Below are 14,685 nucleotides of genomic sequence, written 5' to 3'. Positions count from 1 at the left end.
AACATCCTGTTTGATCCAATATCCGGCGTCTCCTTGGTCTCATGATATCAAAATGTAAACAGAATGGTGAAGCTGTTTAAATACCAATTCTATCTGAACCAGGAAATGTATGGCTCAAACAACTGTTGTGAATTTTTCCATTCCGCTCCTTGCTGGAGAACAGAAAGTTGTGCAAAAAGTAATGAAATAGGTGGACATGTATATTAAAAAGTTTAGAGAACTTAACCTGTAAAGGCTATGGTGCATTTTAGGTTCATCCTGATATTTCAGCCAAAGCCCCTAACATTTTGTGAGTAGTGTCCTTTACCCAAAGTGAACTGAACCAATTCCAAGGTACATACTGAACCACATTTTTTAGGCGCACCATTAGACCCCGACAAAATAGTGGCATCACATTCATGAGTCAGTTAAAACAGTGACGCTGTTGTGTATATTAGCATATATTAGGATTCCTCAGCAGGGAGGGGAAAGCTGCAGGGTGCAAGAAAGAAAATGGGCTACCCTCATTTTTACCTGAGTCACATGCGACACAGATAGCAGAGGGAAAGCGCGAAAACAAACAGCAGGATGACTCAAGAGGCCTCATCCATTGTTATATGTGTTTCCCTTAAATGTTTACCCCCTCCCACACACCACTGTGTGCACGCAGCGGGCCACATGGGAACACGGCGAGAACAAAGCTGATGTTAACAGCTTGAGTGCTGCTCACGTGAAATAAACATTATCTTCACCTGAACTAAAACCAAGAGGAAAAGGATGGATGTGCTAAGATAACACCCAGTGCAGTCGAGCGGGGCATAGCAACTTTACCGTTAAGGGCATCATAATTCTTGTTTTGCAGGAGTAAGGCAAAACAAGTTGGCATATATGACAAACATGACACCTAATAAATTGCTGCCAGACACGGACTCTAAAACGGGTACCGGAGGAGGGGCTGCTACTACTACTACAACTGGGAATCACAGAATAACTCAAAATACACCCCGACTGATGTAATTGGAAATCAAAAACCTATTAGTTTAAAAGGAACACATATCATATTTTTTTGCACATAAAACATCTCTCAAAAATTAACAGAGAACTAAAACATATTTTAAAAAGTAAATATAGAAACCTAATTAAAAATAATTATATTTAATTGTTTTAAAGAAAATACAAAAAAATATTTATAAATAATGACGTAAGAACTATTCATAACACAATGAATTTTTTAAATACACGAAAACTTATTAAAATAGAAACTACACTTTTATTCTTGCAAATTAAGCTGACAAATATCTATAACAAATATTTTTTATTTACAATATTTATCATCATACATAAGTATATTTTAAAAATAAAATAAACTAATAAAATACATAATAAAAGGTATTTTCTGTCGGAAATACAGAAATAAATACCTAAAATGAAATAAAATCAAAATAGAAACTACACTATTCATCTTGCACAATAAAACAATATATATTCTGTATAACGGGTATATAAATATAGATTTTAAATGTATATTGAAAAATATGCGGCACGGTGGACGACTGGTTAGAGAGTCAGCCTCACAGTTCTGAGGACCCGGGTCAATCCCTGGCCCCGACTGTGTGGAGTTTGCATGTTCTCCCCGTGCCTGCGTGGGTTTTCTCCGGGCACTCCGGTTTCCTCCCACATCCCAAAAAACATGCATAAATTGGAGACTCTAGATTGCCCGTAGGTGTGACTGTGAGTGCGAATGGTTGTCTGTTTGTATGTGCCCTGCGATTGGCTGGCAACCAGTTCAGGGTGTACCCCGCCTCCTGCCCGATGACAGCTGGGATAGGCTCCAGCACGCCCGCGACCCTAGTGAGGAGAAGCGGCTCAGAAAATGGATGGATGGATGGATTGAAAAATATATAAATAATACATAATACATGACTGAATAAATACATACATTTACAATATAAATTGTATATATACTCGCATAGTAAAACAATACATCAAATAAATAATAAAAAGAAAATAAAAATTACACTTATCTCTCTTATTGTCATAAAAATATGATCTGACGGTTAACTTTTTTTGTTTTTTTAAATACAAGTGCAAGAAGAAACTATTTCACATCTAACTGATTCATAAAACATTCGAAAAAAAGGACAGATTTAGTCCCACAAATGTAATTTGTACGGTTTTAAGCATTCAAAGTGGACTTCCACAATAACTAGTGAATTGTTTCCATTCATCTCAATGCATCTTGCATTGGTTACAGAAAGGAAATATTTCCCTCTCACATTAGAATGACTGAGCATGATAATTGGATTTTTAATGCACTTGTCAGGGTAAAATACTAATTATGTGTGTTTTGATATACCGTATGTATGAATGCTGTGAAGTCTTGACAAATAAGGCTTTTATCTTGCTCTTTAGGGGATATCACCCTTTCATCTTTTTCTATTCACACAAATCTTTTTTTTTTTTTTTTCGCTTCCTCCCCGTCCTCCTTTCCTTCATCTCGTCTCAGACGCCCAGCCCACCGAGGCCGAGACAGCCGTGTGGAACCAGGTCAGCGCCGTACTGGAGGAGGCCCACGGGATTCTGGCCGAGCTGCAGTCCTATAACGGGGCCGGGCAGGAGATACGAGAAGTAAGTGCCGACGGACGACAAATAAGGCTCAGTGTTGGTATATAACACTGTAAACGATAATGCGTGGACGTATAACACGTACCTGACATCCACCTGTAGGCCATTCAGAACCCAGGTGACCTGGCTCTGCAGGAGAAGGCCTGGAACGCAGTCTGCCCCCTGGTGGCCAAGCTGAAGCGCTTCTACGAGTTCTCACTGCGCCTGGGTAAGCGAAAAAGAAATTAGTTGTCGACGTGCATTCAAAAAAGGCAAGGGCTCACGTAAGGAAAATGCATTTAATGTGACACACACACGCATGCTCACACACACTAAGACACATTCACACACAGACACACTCTCAGTTGCTACAGTAACAGTGTCAGTGAGAGAGCAGAGGGAAGGAGTTAGCCTGCCCACCTGCCTCCTCTGCTCTGCCTACTAATAACACGGTGAACAGTGAACATCCTGTTTCCATTGTATCGCCCGAACACTCACCAATAATTCATGCTAATGTGTTGGCGCTAATGTTTCCATGCATGATTCCGTATGGTTGGTTTCCCTCATGGGACAAATTAGTCTACTCTCGCCATCTACCTATCGCCTTGCTAGTAAGATACTACCTGCCTGGCTACCAACCAACCAACCAACCAACGTACCTACCAACCTAGTTACCTACCTCCTTACCTAATTAGCTGGACCTTATTTCATCAAGGATCGATAGAACCTACCTACCCAAACCTTTTCTTCTTGAGTGACGCTCCAGCAAACAAGAAGGTAGCGCGTCTCTCAGCGATCATGGCCGAGGGACGTCGGAGGAGGGAGAGGGCCCTTTAGATGAAACACTTCACCCTGTATTTATAGAAGGCCCCTATACATTTTTAATGGAGGGGACCGGGTGGGACCCTTTGATTCTTTCTCTCTGTATGAGCCACACAGACAGCCTCTCAGGACCTTTGAGGCAGCAAGCCCATTACAAAGGTTCAATGGTGCTGGATTTCAGAGACACACACGGTCACTGATAAGCGAGTAGGACCTTATTTCGTTACAAGCGAGCGACGGACCATTAAGTACACCTAAGATTCAAGGCCCCAAACATCTCGCTACCTAGCTAGCTACTTACTTTATCTAACACCTGGCGCCAGCTACTGAGCTATACTGTATCTACCTCCTGAGCTATCCAGGTAGTTAGCACCCACCTACCATCCTATCACCTAGCCAGCTAACTAGCAAACTGCCTACTTACCACCCTACATAGGTAGGCAATGCAACATGCCTATCTACCCAGCTAGCTAGTTAGAAATCTGGTTACCTCCATCTTTTCAACTAACTAGCTTCATACCGACTATCACTTAGGCCTACCTACCTATTTGGTTGCGCTACTGTGTCAACTAGCCAAGCTACCCACCCAAATATTAAGTGCAATTCTGACACAAAGTCTGAAACACACACTTCATACCAAGATTAGAATGTATTACACCCACCTGCACAGATGGACATTAACGTGTTTACTGCATCCTTACAGCTCCATTTCTGAACATTATTTACATGTTCTTTTTTTTTTTTTTTTTTTGCAGAGAACGCCCTGCGCAGCCTGCTGGAGGCGCTGACGAGCCCGCCCTACGCCCCCATGCAGCACCTGGAAAGAGAGCAGGCCCTGGCCAAGCAGTTTGCAGAGATTCTGCATTTTACGCTCAGCTTTGATGAACTCAAGGTGAGAAATGTCAACTTTTTGTCTTAGGCTAGTACAGGGGTTGGGCATACTACGGCCTGTGGGCCTGCCATGCAATTTTAATAACAAATAAGCCTCACTGAGGAACAGCTATGAAAAGCCCCAAAAGCACTAAACCAACAAACGATCATCATTTAACATTCTGGAACAAACATTTGTTGTCTGTCTGTATCCAGATGACAAATCCAGCCATTCAGAACGACTTCAGCTACTACAGGAGGACCATTAGTAGGAACAGGCTGAACAACCAGCAGGTAACGGCCTTGTAAAGCGCACTTTAACATACGGAGATGTCCCTAATATTTTGGTTCACTCATGTGGCGAAAGCTAGTAAGAAAAATACAATATCTCTCAGTTTTCAAAAGTTTGCAAAATAACAATGCAACACTGCCAAAACAGTCAATGTAAAATGGAATACATCTTAGTACATATCTTGTGTGCTAATATACTGTAGTTACAAAATGGAATTTAAATGTGAAAATATAGTTGCAGCCCAAAAAGGTTTTGTTTTCTCCAACAAAATGGGTTTTTGTTTAAAGATAAAAATGATGTACGTATGTAAAATTAAGTTTGCCACTGTAATAAAAAAACAAATTCTTTCCCAAATACGTTTTTAAAATAATTCTGAACAATTAGAGATATGGGTTATTATTCTTCATTTTAATTAACATTTAATAGGATTATACATTTGTTTTAATCTATATTATTAGATTTTAGTATGATTATTAATTGTTATTATTAAACTTTTTTTTAAATTTAGTAGGATTTTAAATATTTTTTTATTTTGTGGGAATATTGTTAATATGAATTGTATTTATTTGTAACTCAGGATTATTAATTGGTTTTAATTTTTTTAATTAGGTTATTATGTTTTGCGTTTATTCATTTCAAACTTAGTTTAAAAACATTCTAACAAAATAATGTAGCATTATTAATTATTATTATTGTTGTATCTGAAATTCATTAAATTCAAAAAGTTGGAATTTTGCAGGATTTTGTTATTATTGTGTTTATTTAGAATTTAGTAAAATGATTGAATTATTTAAATTTTCCTTTTATTTAATAGGACTATATAGCAAATGAACTGTAAGTAGTAGAACTTTGACATAATTCTATTTTGTTCATATTTTATCAAATATGTAAATGTCTGTAATCGCCGCTAACCCTTTTATACGATGGCAAATGTGTCGCAGCTGGAAGCGGAAAATGAGGTCAACAACGAGATGGCCAACCGGATGTCGCTTTTCTACGCCGAGGCCACGCCCATGCTGAAGACCCTGAGCAACGCCACCACCAAGTTCGTCTCAGAGGTACCCAATGATTTCTCATCAAAGCGAATATCCAGTGGGGGGGAACAAACTCCAAATTGTGTGCGTCTTTTTACATTTGTAGCCAAAAACAAATAAACATTTTTTTTGGGTCATGTTTCTGATCAAAATAAAAACTGACAAAACTCGGACAAACGCACCCAGAGCGAGCAAATGTATTTTGTTGTCTGAGTGTGTATTACATTGATTATCCAAACAATAACTACCTCTGAATGTCTATGTTCACTTTGAGTTTAGTTTGCTAATATTAGCCAACATGTAGCCAGAGAGTGTATGTTTTAGTATTTTAGTAACTTGTAAAATAATCCAGTAAAATTGCTTGATTTGAGTTTCTGCTCTTTGTCTTCACTTTGTGTTGAGAATTGGAAACATTTGTTGTCGTTGGTTTTGTTAACAATCGTTAAATAAATAAATGTGTCAAGTCTCCATGGTGACCTTTGTGTTCTCCAGAACAAGACCTTACCCATCGAGGACACCACAGACTGTCTGAGTACCATGGCCTGTGTGTGTCGTGTCATGCTTGAGACCCCGTGAGTACTTTTTTCTGTACCTCAAGTCGTTCCTATTAGGACACAAAAGCCTTCTAAGACACAGCAAGCCGTTTGAGCATTTATTTGATATCCTTGGTGGTTTTGGTCCTCCTATCTGCAATGGACTAATGGTGTGCGTCTTTCAGGGAGTACCGCTGCCGGTTCACCAACACGGACACCATGTTGTTTTGCATGAGGGTCATGGTGGGCGTCATCATCCTCTACGACCACGTCCACCCCGTCGGGGCGTTCGCCAAGACCTCCAAAATCGATGTGGGTGTTTTATTTACTTTTTTAACATAACACTCAATTACTGAACACAGAATTCATTATAATAGAAGGCAAAATGGTAAACAATAGAAGGTTGTATTCTTGACTGAAGTGCATCATATATTTGTAATCAACTCCAAAACAATATTGAGTAATGTTAAAATATAAAATGGGAAAAAAATGTTTTACTTAAAAACATGTTTTAAAATACTGCGGAGAATAGCGGAACACTGAAACTAATTGCCTACAGAAGCCACAAGGGAGCAAAGCAACATGTTTGCCTAAATGAAGCTCCTCAACTCACTTCAATCTAGTTCCTTGGCACCAAGATGGCGACATAACAATACTTGTGTTGCTTTGGCCTGAGCAAGGAAGCAGTGACTACAGAAATGTTTATTTTCTAATACTCTATTCAAGATAAAAATTTTATGTCAACCTGTTTCCCGTAAGAGTATTCATTCATTCCTTTTCCATACCGCTTATCCTCACTAGTATTTCATTAAAAATAATATTTTTTTTAACGTAAATCTGTTCCAAATCATTGAAGTTTTGACACAACAATTGAATGAGTTGCTTTTCAACCCCCGAACGCTTCTCAAAGTGCTGGCGGGGCCGAGCGTTTGCTGTGTCATTGTTTGGGCTGCTGCTTGGCAGTGTGGCGGATCGGAAGAATTATTGCTGACCTTTTCTAAGTGCCTGTGTTGTCCTTGTGCCCGCACAGATGAAGGGCTGCATCAAGGTACTGAAAGAGCAACCGTCCAACAGTGTGGAGGGACTTCTCAATGCGCTGAGGTGTGCGTCCGTCCGTCCGTGTGTGTGTGTGTGTGTGTCTGTGTGTGATACTGGTAAAGGAGCCAGCAGTGTTCATCCCTGTGAGTTTATCGCTCACCATATCTTAATGGATGATAAGATGAAACAACATTTTTAATTAATCAAACAAGCATCTCTGAAGGATATAGCAGGATTCAGTATTAAAATCATAAGAATATTTTAGAATTTAGTCAAATTTATATAGATTTTTTAGAGTTAAGTGGGATATTATGATGATTTATTATTTACTAGGAATTTATCTCGTATTTGTTTTTTATTGAGTAGGATTTAAGTCTACTATCTTTATATTTAGTACGATATGCTACAGAAAATACACTGTACTTTTGTTGTTGTTGTTGTTATTATTATTATTATTAGTAGTAGTAGTATTATATACATGTATACTGTATATACTTCTACATTTAGTACAATTGTTTGACAATTATTATTTTGTTGAATTTTATCCAGAAAATTCACTCTAATTAGTAAAATATTTACATATTTTCATTTCTTCATATCTTTTTGCAATATACACAAATCACTAAACCTAAAACATCATAACCCTTCAAAATGATGGCACACCAGACGATACACTAAATGAATGGTTGGAGACGACCACAATGTGTCCTAATGGGCTTTTGAAAGACAATGACTCTATGAGGGGCAAAATAACATGATCAAATAAGTCCTAACATCATTTTTTTCAAAAACGTACTCAATCCTGTTAATCGTGCGTTTCTTCGTGTGCTCCTCAGGTATACGACACGACATCTAAACGACGACAGCACCTCCAAACAGATCCGGGCGCTGCTGCAATGAGCGAGGGAGCCGGGGATGGGCGTGCACTTCAAAAAGAAAAAAGAAAAAAAAAGGAGTGCAGAACGCCAACAAACGGGCACATTTGTTTACGACAAATAACTCCGGATGACCAGAATAATAACTCGAAGAGGAAAAAGAATTATATTTATTCTCAGCTGTCCACCATTCTGTCTCTTGTTTTGTAAAGTAAGAAAATAGAGATGATACAAAAGCCAGAAAATAAGATATATTTAAAAAAAACAAAAACAAACAAAAAAAGAAGCCGCAGATGAAAAATAAGTAGAACTAACGACAAGAGAGGACGCTTTTATTGCCAATTTAGGCGTGGATCGATGCTAAGCTGACACTTAATTCCTGCAGTAGTCTTGACAAGTAATTTTGCACACCATCTTTTTGTTCTTTCACTGGGCTGATGTCATAAACGCACAGTGGAGCAATGTGATGGACGCTCTCCGGAGAATTGCTTTACAACATTTGGAGTGTTGACGATCAGAGCAGTGGAAGGATATAATCATTCGTTCTTTTCAATCCATTCCTTCATGTTGCAGGCTTTTACTTGAACAACTTAGTTGAGTCTCTCTCTCCATGGGTGCTAATGTGCTTTTAGCTATCACTGTGCTTACTCGTCATCCAGCTGAGCACTTTGCATTGTTCAACCTTTCTTCAACGTGCTGGTTTTCGTTTAAAGCCTTTAGCAACGCTCTCTGCCTTTTCGGAAAAGTTGCGAGGAGGACATGCATCAACCGCTGTATTAACCCTCCTGTTACATTCGGTTCTCAGGGACGGCAATCATTTGACCTGGGGCGTTTGTAAAGGTTCAAAAGTGTCAGAAACCCTGCAAAAATCTTGTTTGACACTGAACTTGTTGAATTATCCAAAAGTGTCAAAAAATAAACAAGTTTCTATCTCAATATTACCTCTACTACAACAATTTTAATCAACGTTTAATCATTTACCTTTCACAGTTTATCATGTCAATAATGTTCCTGGGTCGATTTGACCCAAGGACAGGTTGAATTATCCAGAAATGTCAGAAACGAAACCAAAAACCCCAATAAACATTGCTTCTATTTCATTATTAACTCCCCTCCTAAAACTAAAAACTTATTGATTAACCGCTCACAGATCATATGAACTTCACTACGTACCAACAATTTCAATCAAATGTTTCATGATAGACCTCTGACAGGTCATAATGTCTAAAATGTTCCTGGGTCAATTTGACCCAGGACATGTTAAATTATCCAAACGTGCTGGAAACAAACAAACAAACAAAACTCAAACATTTGTTATCGCTCCCCATTTATTGAATTAGTAACCATTGTGATCAAGATTTTCTCAATTACCTCTCACAGATCATGATGTCAAAAACATGCCTGAGTAAAATTGGCCCAGGACAAGTTTAATTATTAGGTATTATAATTATTAACTATTATGAAATAGTTTTGATGTATTTTTTTTCCAGTTTTAATTTAGTAGGATTTTATACAAAACTAATGAACTCAAATTCGTATAATATTCACGTTTCTGTTTTGTTCACACACACATATTTATATTTGATATAATGCATTTAAGGGAAAAACTGAAAATTAAAACACCACAACCCCGTTCAAATTATGGCATGCCACAGTATATCCTAACTGGTTAAAATTCCAATTCATGTTAAAACAATTCCACAGTTTTACATGGGGAAAACGACTTTTAACCCCCCAAAAACTTAAAATGGGTCAGTTTGACCCACAACATAACAGGAGGGTTAAGTCATTATCATTAAATTATTCACGCTCACCGGTTTCGAAGGGCAGACATGCTTCATCAAATGTGACATCAGGCATCGATGGCTGCAAGAAAAAAGGACATTGTCAGTTAAGAGATTTTTGTTTTCATTTATTTCAGCTTAAAGTCAGCCAATAAGAGGCACATTCAAGCTAAAATTGAGGGGGGAAAAATGAGAGTTCAAAAAATAATTTCAAGCAGTGATGTACGTTGGATGTCTATAGGCTTTTAGTCTCCATTGATTTGAGCTTCAATTTTATTGAGTTTTTTTTTTCCAATACAGGGGTATGCGCACCAGCATCGTCTGTATAAAGTAGATGGCATGTTATACGAGGTCTGAGCGAACGTGTGTAAATAAGGTGTTTTTATTCATTTTTAATTGTTCAGTGATGCTGAAATGGGTGAATTGTGTCGTCTCTCTCACATTGACCATCCGTCTGCCTAATTGGACCATCAGACTTGCTGTAGTCGTAGGGATTTTTTCTTTTTCTTTTTGTTCTGGAAATCAGCTCTCATCATAGCAAATCAACTGGAAGGGGAAGGGCGAAAAAAGTGTATGCGTGCAGGTGTGTGCGTGCGTGTGTGTGTCTGGGCGGGTGAGGGGGGCGCGGGGCTGACCATTTGCTTGTTATTTTGTACATTTTGTGCAACAATAAACTTGTCATTTATTACATTCACCCGTTGCTGCACTGTTATTACAACCTATTGTAGTAGTAAAAACACATTTATTATACATTCACATTTTATTGATATAATGCTCTATATTATTTGCCATTTTAATAAGTTTCTTATTTTTAATGTATAAAATATATTATCTTTATGAACCTTTTACTGATACATTTAAAATGTTCGATATACCTTGCCTTTGATAGATATATCCTCTATTATTATATTATTGTGTTGTTATTTTTTTATATTAGTCAATACGTATTTTACTATTTTATATATTATGCTTCTTAAATATTTTGTTAATCATCATCTTTTTATAAATTTATAATTTCAATGACTCCTTTATGTTACTGTATAATTGTTTTTGAATTTACATTTATATGGTACATAAACCATTCATTATTTTACATTTTTAATTTAGTTTAATTTAATTTAAATTTAATTTAATTTTTTTCACTAAAATATTTTTATTATTTTAATAAAGATTTTTATGTATTATCTTGATTATGAACCCAGATTTTCTTTTTTTAAATAGAGCTTTGATACATACAGTACTTATTTATTACATGTCATTCAATTTTTAAATTCACCTCATGGTTACCTTGAATATTTTTCGTTTGCCATTTATTTGATAAATAACCTTTATTATTAGCTTTTTGGATACAAACATGCATATATTATATATTTCTATTTTTAATAGTACAGTATAATTTCCATTCACTCATCAGTGCTGTTGAACTTAATATGTACAATTGTTATGAGTACAATATGAGTATAATGATTTTTCTATTAGGAGTAGTATTTGTAGATATATTTTGAATGTATTATCTTAATTTGAATCCCTCCAGGGAAATTTAATTACAATAACGCTTATTGTAATTATGAACCAAAACATGAACTCTGATCATTTACATGCACACATTTGCTCAAAGCAAACCTCAAATTAATACAATAAGTATGATGATTTAAAAAAAAATTAAAAAAAAATAATAACAATAAAAGATCCAGGGACAGTTCGCTCCGTTCATTCTTTTTGCCACTAGATGGAAGCAAAGGACTTTAGAAAAAGATTCCAGATTCTCAGTTGCTCATCACACACAGAGGAGTCAGTGAGAGTTTAACATGATCAACACATCAATTCATGAGTAATGCTGGAGAGGATCGGCGCCTTACACTATATTTTATCATATTCGGGGGATATCGCTGCGGTTGGTTTTAACATGCCACAGAAGTTAAAGTAGGGAAGGGGACACGCACACAAACACTTGTGAGCTGTGCTTCTGTAGATGGAAAACACCGCCTCCATCCCACAGGAAAATATGAAACCACACTTTATACACACATGCAAGCAACTGCGATGCAAAACATGGTCACTAGTGTAAGTGTAATCAAGTGAGTTTAAGGGCTTGTGTGTAAGAATAAGATATATGAAGTGAAAGTGGAGTTTAAGATAAAGATAAACAAAAATGGTTATTCATCGAAGAGAACACAATTGTGGAGTGACCGCTTGTCTACCGATAAATGCATTTTGCGAATAAGGTAAAATATTACTGTGTTACAATATATGTCAAGTGAAAGTGCCGTTTAAAACTAAATTGACTATTAAATGCAGAGCGAGAACTCAACAGAACACAACATTGTGGACTGAACATATGTCAGAAGCAGTATACAACAATATGTGAAGCGAAAAGGGAGTTGAAGACAAAGATAAGTGGAGAGAATGTAATTGCACACAAAACTTGGTGGGGCGACCACATCAGTCCAAATAGAGTATTGGAATAATGACAAACAATAATAATGGTACATTGCAATATATGTCAAGTAAAAGTGGTCATTTTATTTTATGGCATCTAAGCTGACCTATGCTTAAAATATGACATGAATATTTAATAAGAACATCAGTTGTCATTGGTCATTTAGCAGTTGTGACAGTGCGTGAAGGAGAATACTAAGATTGGCATCACATTAAAAGGTCAAAATTGTCATCATCATCATTAAAATAATCAATATTTGACAGTGATACAGTATTGATGAGAAAATACAAAGACATCAATATTTTCTCTCCTTAGCCTGCGCCTCATTAATAAATGAAGTGTTTTAAACGCTGTGCATGTGCCACTTATTGACAAAATCTCATGGAAATGACATTTTTTGTTTAGTCATGCTACCTGCCCAACAAATGGCAAGAAAACTTAACAAAACCTCATCGGCTGGAGCAATAACAGACAAGTGCGGAGGAAAAAGTGTAGGCTGCAATGAAAGCATTGTTAAAAGCCTGCAGCACAATATTATTTTGAATTATTCAAAAAAGTCCAACTGAAACGCTTTGCACACTAACCCCGAAGCTGTGCTGCCACCCGGAGTGGCGCTGCCGCAGCGTCCCTTTGTTCCACTTTAACCGCCGATCGCCCCGAGGAGGAGGGAACCACCTAATTTGATCAACAGTCCGTAGCCGTTTCCCTCAGGGAGGTTCCCTTTCCCGCCTGTCACTGAATGACATTTGAAGCACCCGTCGACATAGGAAACAAAAAGGGGGAAAAAAAACACTTCTCGAATCAACTGAATTGCCTTTTTGAGATGCTGTGTGGATGTGTACTGCCATCCACTCTCATAGAGGTTCCTTTTCAGGAATGATTCACAAGTTCTCAATAGGGTTAAGGTCGGGGGATGATGGTGTAGGCATACGGTGACCCACTACTATTTACAAAAATCTACGGGTAATTGACGCCTCCCCAAAAGGGTTCAGAATTGCCTTCAGATACCAACAAGGTGGTGGCAAAGCACATCTTTTGTCGACATAAAGCTCTTGAACTCACTTCAACATAGTTCCTTGGTCGCAAGATTCCACAAAATGGCAGCTTGAAATGCTGCTCATCACTGGCTTTTTAACAGCTGCTCTTCTAATACCTGACAGTAACTTTCTTGAATGTCTTTATCATAATGAACTAACTTGATTACATTTTTTAACAGTATTGATTGGCATTAGACTATTTCACACTTTTCATCAGCAGAAAGATCCCCCCCCCCATGATTAACTGTGAAAATGTAAACTAATTTTCCTTTAAGGGAGCTTATCTTGGAAACTAATGATCAATCCTGCCTGAGATCGATAGTTATCTGAAGAGACATGAGAAACAAAATACAGTAAACATATTTTTTCAATAGTTTTACTCTTCCCACGTTTTTTTCTACTGTCTTATGCATAACATAGGTCAAAATGAGACTGTGACATGTTTTAAGTTTGTTCTAGCTTTGGAGAAATCTGGGCGTCTCAATTGCCAGGTGTAAAAGACCAACTAGAATAGCTTGAAAAGGGCCATCCTGGGAATTTTCCACCCAAATTATCTTGCGAAACAAATAACAGGACATAAAAAATTGAGAAAAAAAATTGATATGATGGCACCTTTAAACCTTTTTAAACACATATTGTAGCTTCTTTTTAGATGCATGTACCCGAGGTGGGGCATGGTGGGGTGGCGCGTGACATCAGCAAGTCTGCGTGTGAGTGCCTGAGCGTACGCTGTGGCCAACAGCAGCTTCTGCATGAGTGCTCAATCCGTTATTCTCCCGGCGTTCAATAAAGGGCTGAAAAGTGCATCTGTGACTGTGGCTCTCCTTTCCCAGGGCATTAACCCTTTTATCCCTGCCGCGTAGTAAGTATAAATTTTTTTTTTTTTTTTTAAAAAGATCACTTTAAAAAACACAATATGGGGGGGGGGGGGGGGAACTGTATGCAAAAAGAAAACATCCCCAGAAAGGATCAAACTCAATTTTCCAACTTAAATCTGACATGCATAAAAATGGAGAACACAACATAATGTGCCTCCAAACTGCACTGCCTCATAAGGAGAGCTGCTCCTAATATATTCCCAATAAAGTACTCTCTCAGTACATTTTGCCAGTTGTGTTTTTGAACCAGGGCACATGGCTTTCTCGTGTTTGAGGCGTGTTGCGCAACACCCGTCGTAACAGCAGACACCATGGAGACTGGTTGCAGCTGTCGGGCACACATGCGCGCACTTTCTCATCACCCTGGTTTCCAACAAAGGGCCGCATTATGTGAAGGTGTGTGCTCCGACATGCTGAGCTGCGGGGCAGACTGCGGGACCAATATACATCATACAATGAAACTCCTCCATTCCCCATACACTTAACTCATATATTCACA

General features: G+C 37.7%; 1 protein-coding gene across 4 annotated transcripts in view; it reads left to right on the top strand.

Annotated features, from left to right (window-relative positions):
- Positions 1-10,439, top strand: part of fam49al (family with sequence similarity 49 member A, like) — a 28,442-nt gene extending 18,003 nt beyond the window's left edge. For all 4 annotated transcript variants that reach the window (XM_061664298.1, XM_061664297.1, XM_061664299.1 and 1 more), the window contains 9 exons: positions 2,486-2,607; positions 2,707-2,812; positions 4,161-4,297; positions 4,492-4,569; positions 5,509-5,625; positions 6,094-6,173; positions 6,320-6,446; positions 7,165-7,235; positions 8,009-10,439. In XM_061664298.1, coding sequence (XP_061520282.1) covers positions 2,486-2,607; positions 2,707-2,812; positions 4,161-4,297; positions 4,492-4,569; positions 5,509-5,625; positions 6,094-6,173; positions 6,320-6,446; positions 7,165-7,235; positions 8,009-8,072 — 902 coding nt within the window. In that variant the 3' untranslated portion in view covers positions 8,073-10,439. The remainder of the gene's footprint in view (positions 1-2,485; positions 2,608-2,706; positions 2,813-4,160; positions 4,298-4,491; positions 4,570-5,508; positions 5,626-6,093; positions 6,174-6,319; positions 6,447-7,164; positions 7,236-8,008) is intronic.
- The last annotated feature ends 4,246 nt before the right edge of the window (positions 10,440-14,685 follow it).

This window comes from Phycodurus eques, chromosome 20 (genome assembly GCF_024500275.1).
Source record: "Phycodurus eques isolate BA_2022a chromosome 20, UOR_Pequ_1.1, whole genome shotgun sequence".
Classification (NCBI taxonomy): domain Eukaryota; kingdom Metazoa; phylum Chordata; class Actinopteri; order Syngnathiformes; family Syngnathidae; genus Phycodurus; species Phycodurus eques.
Note: the sequence above shows the minus strand (reverse complement) of the source record. Positions and strands in the feature narration are given on the sequence as shown.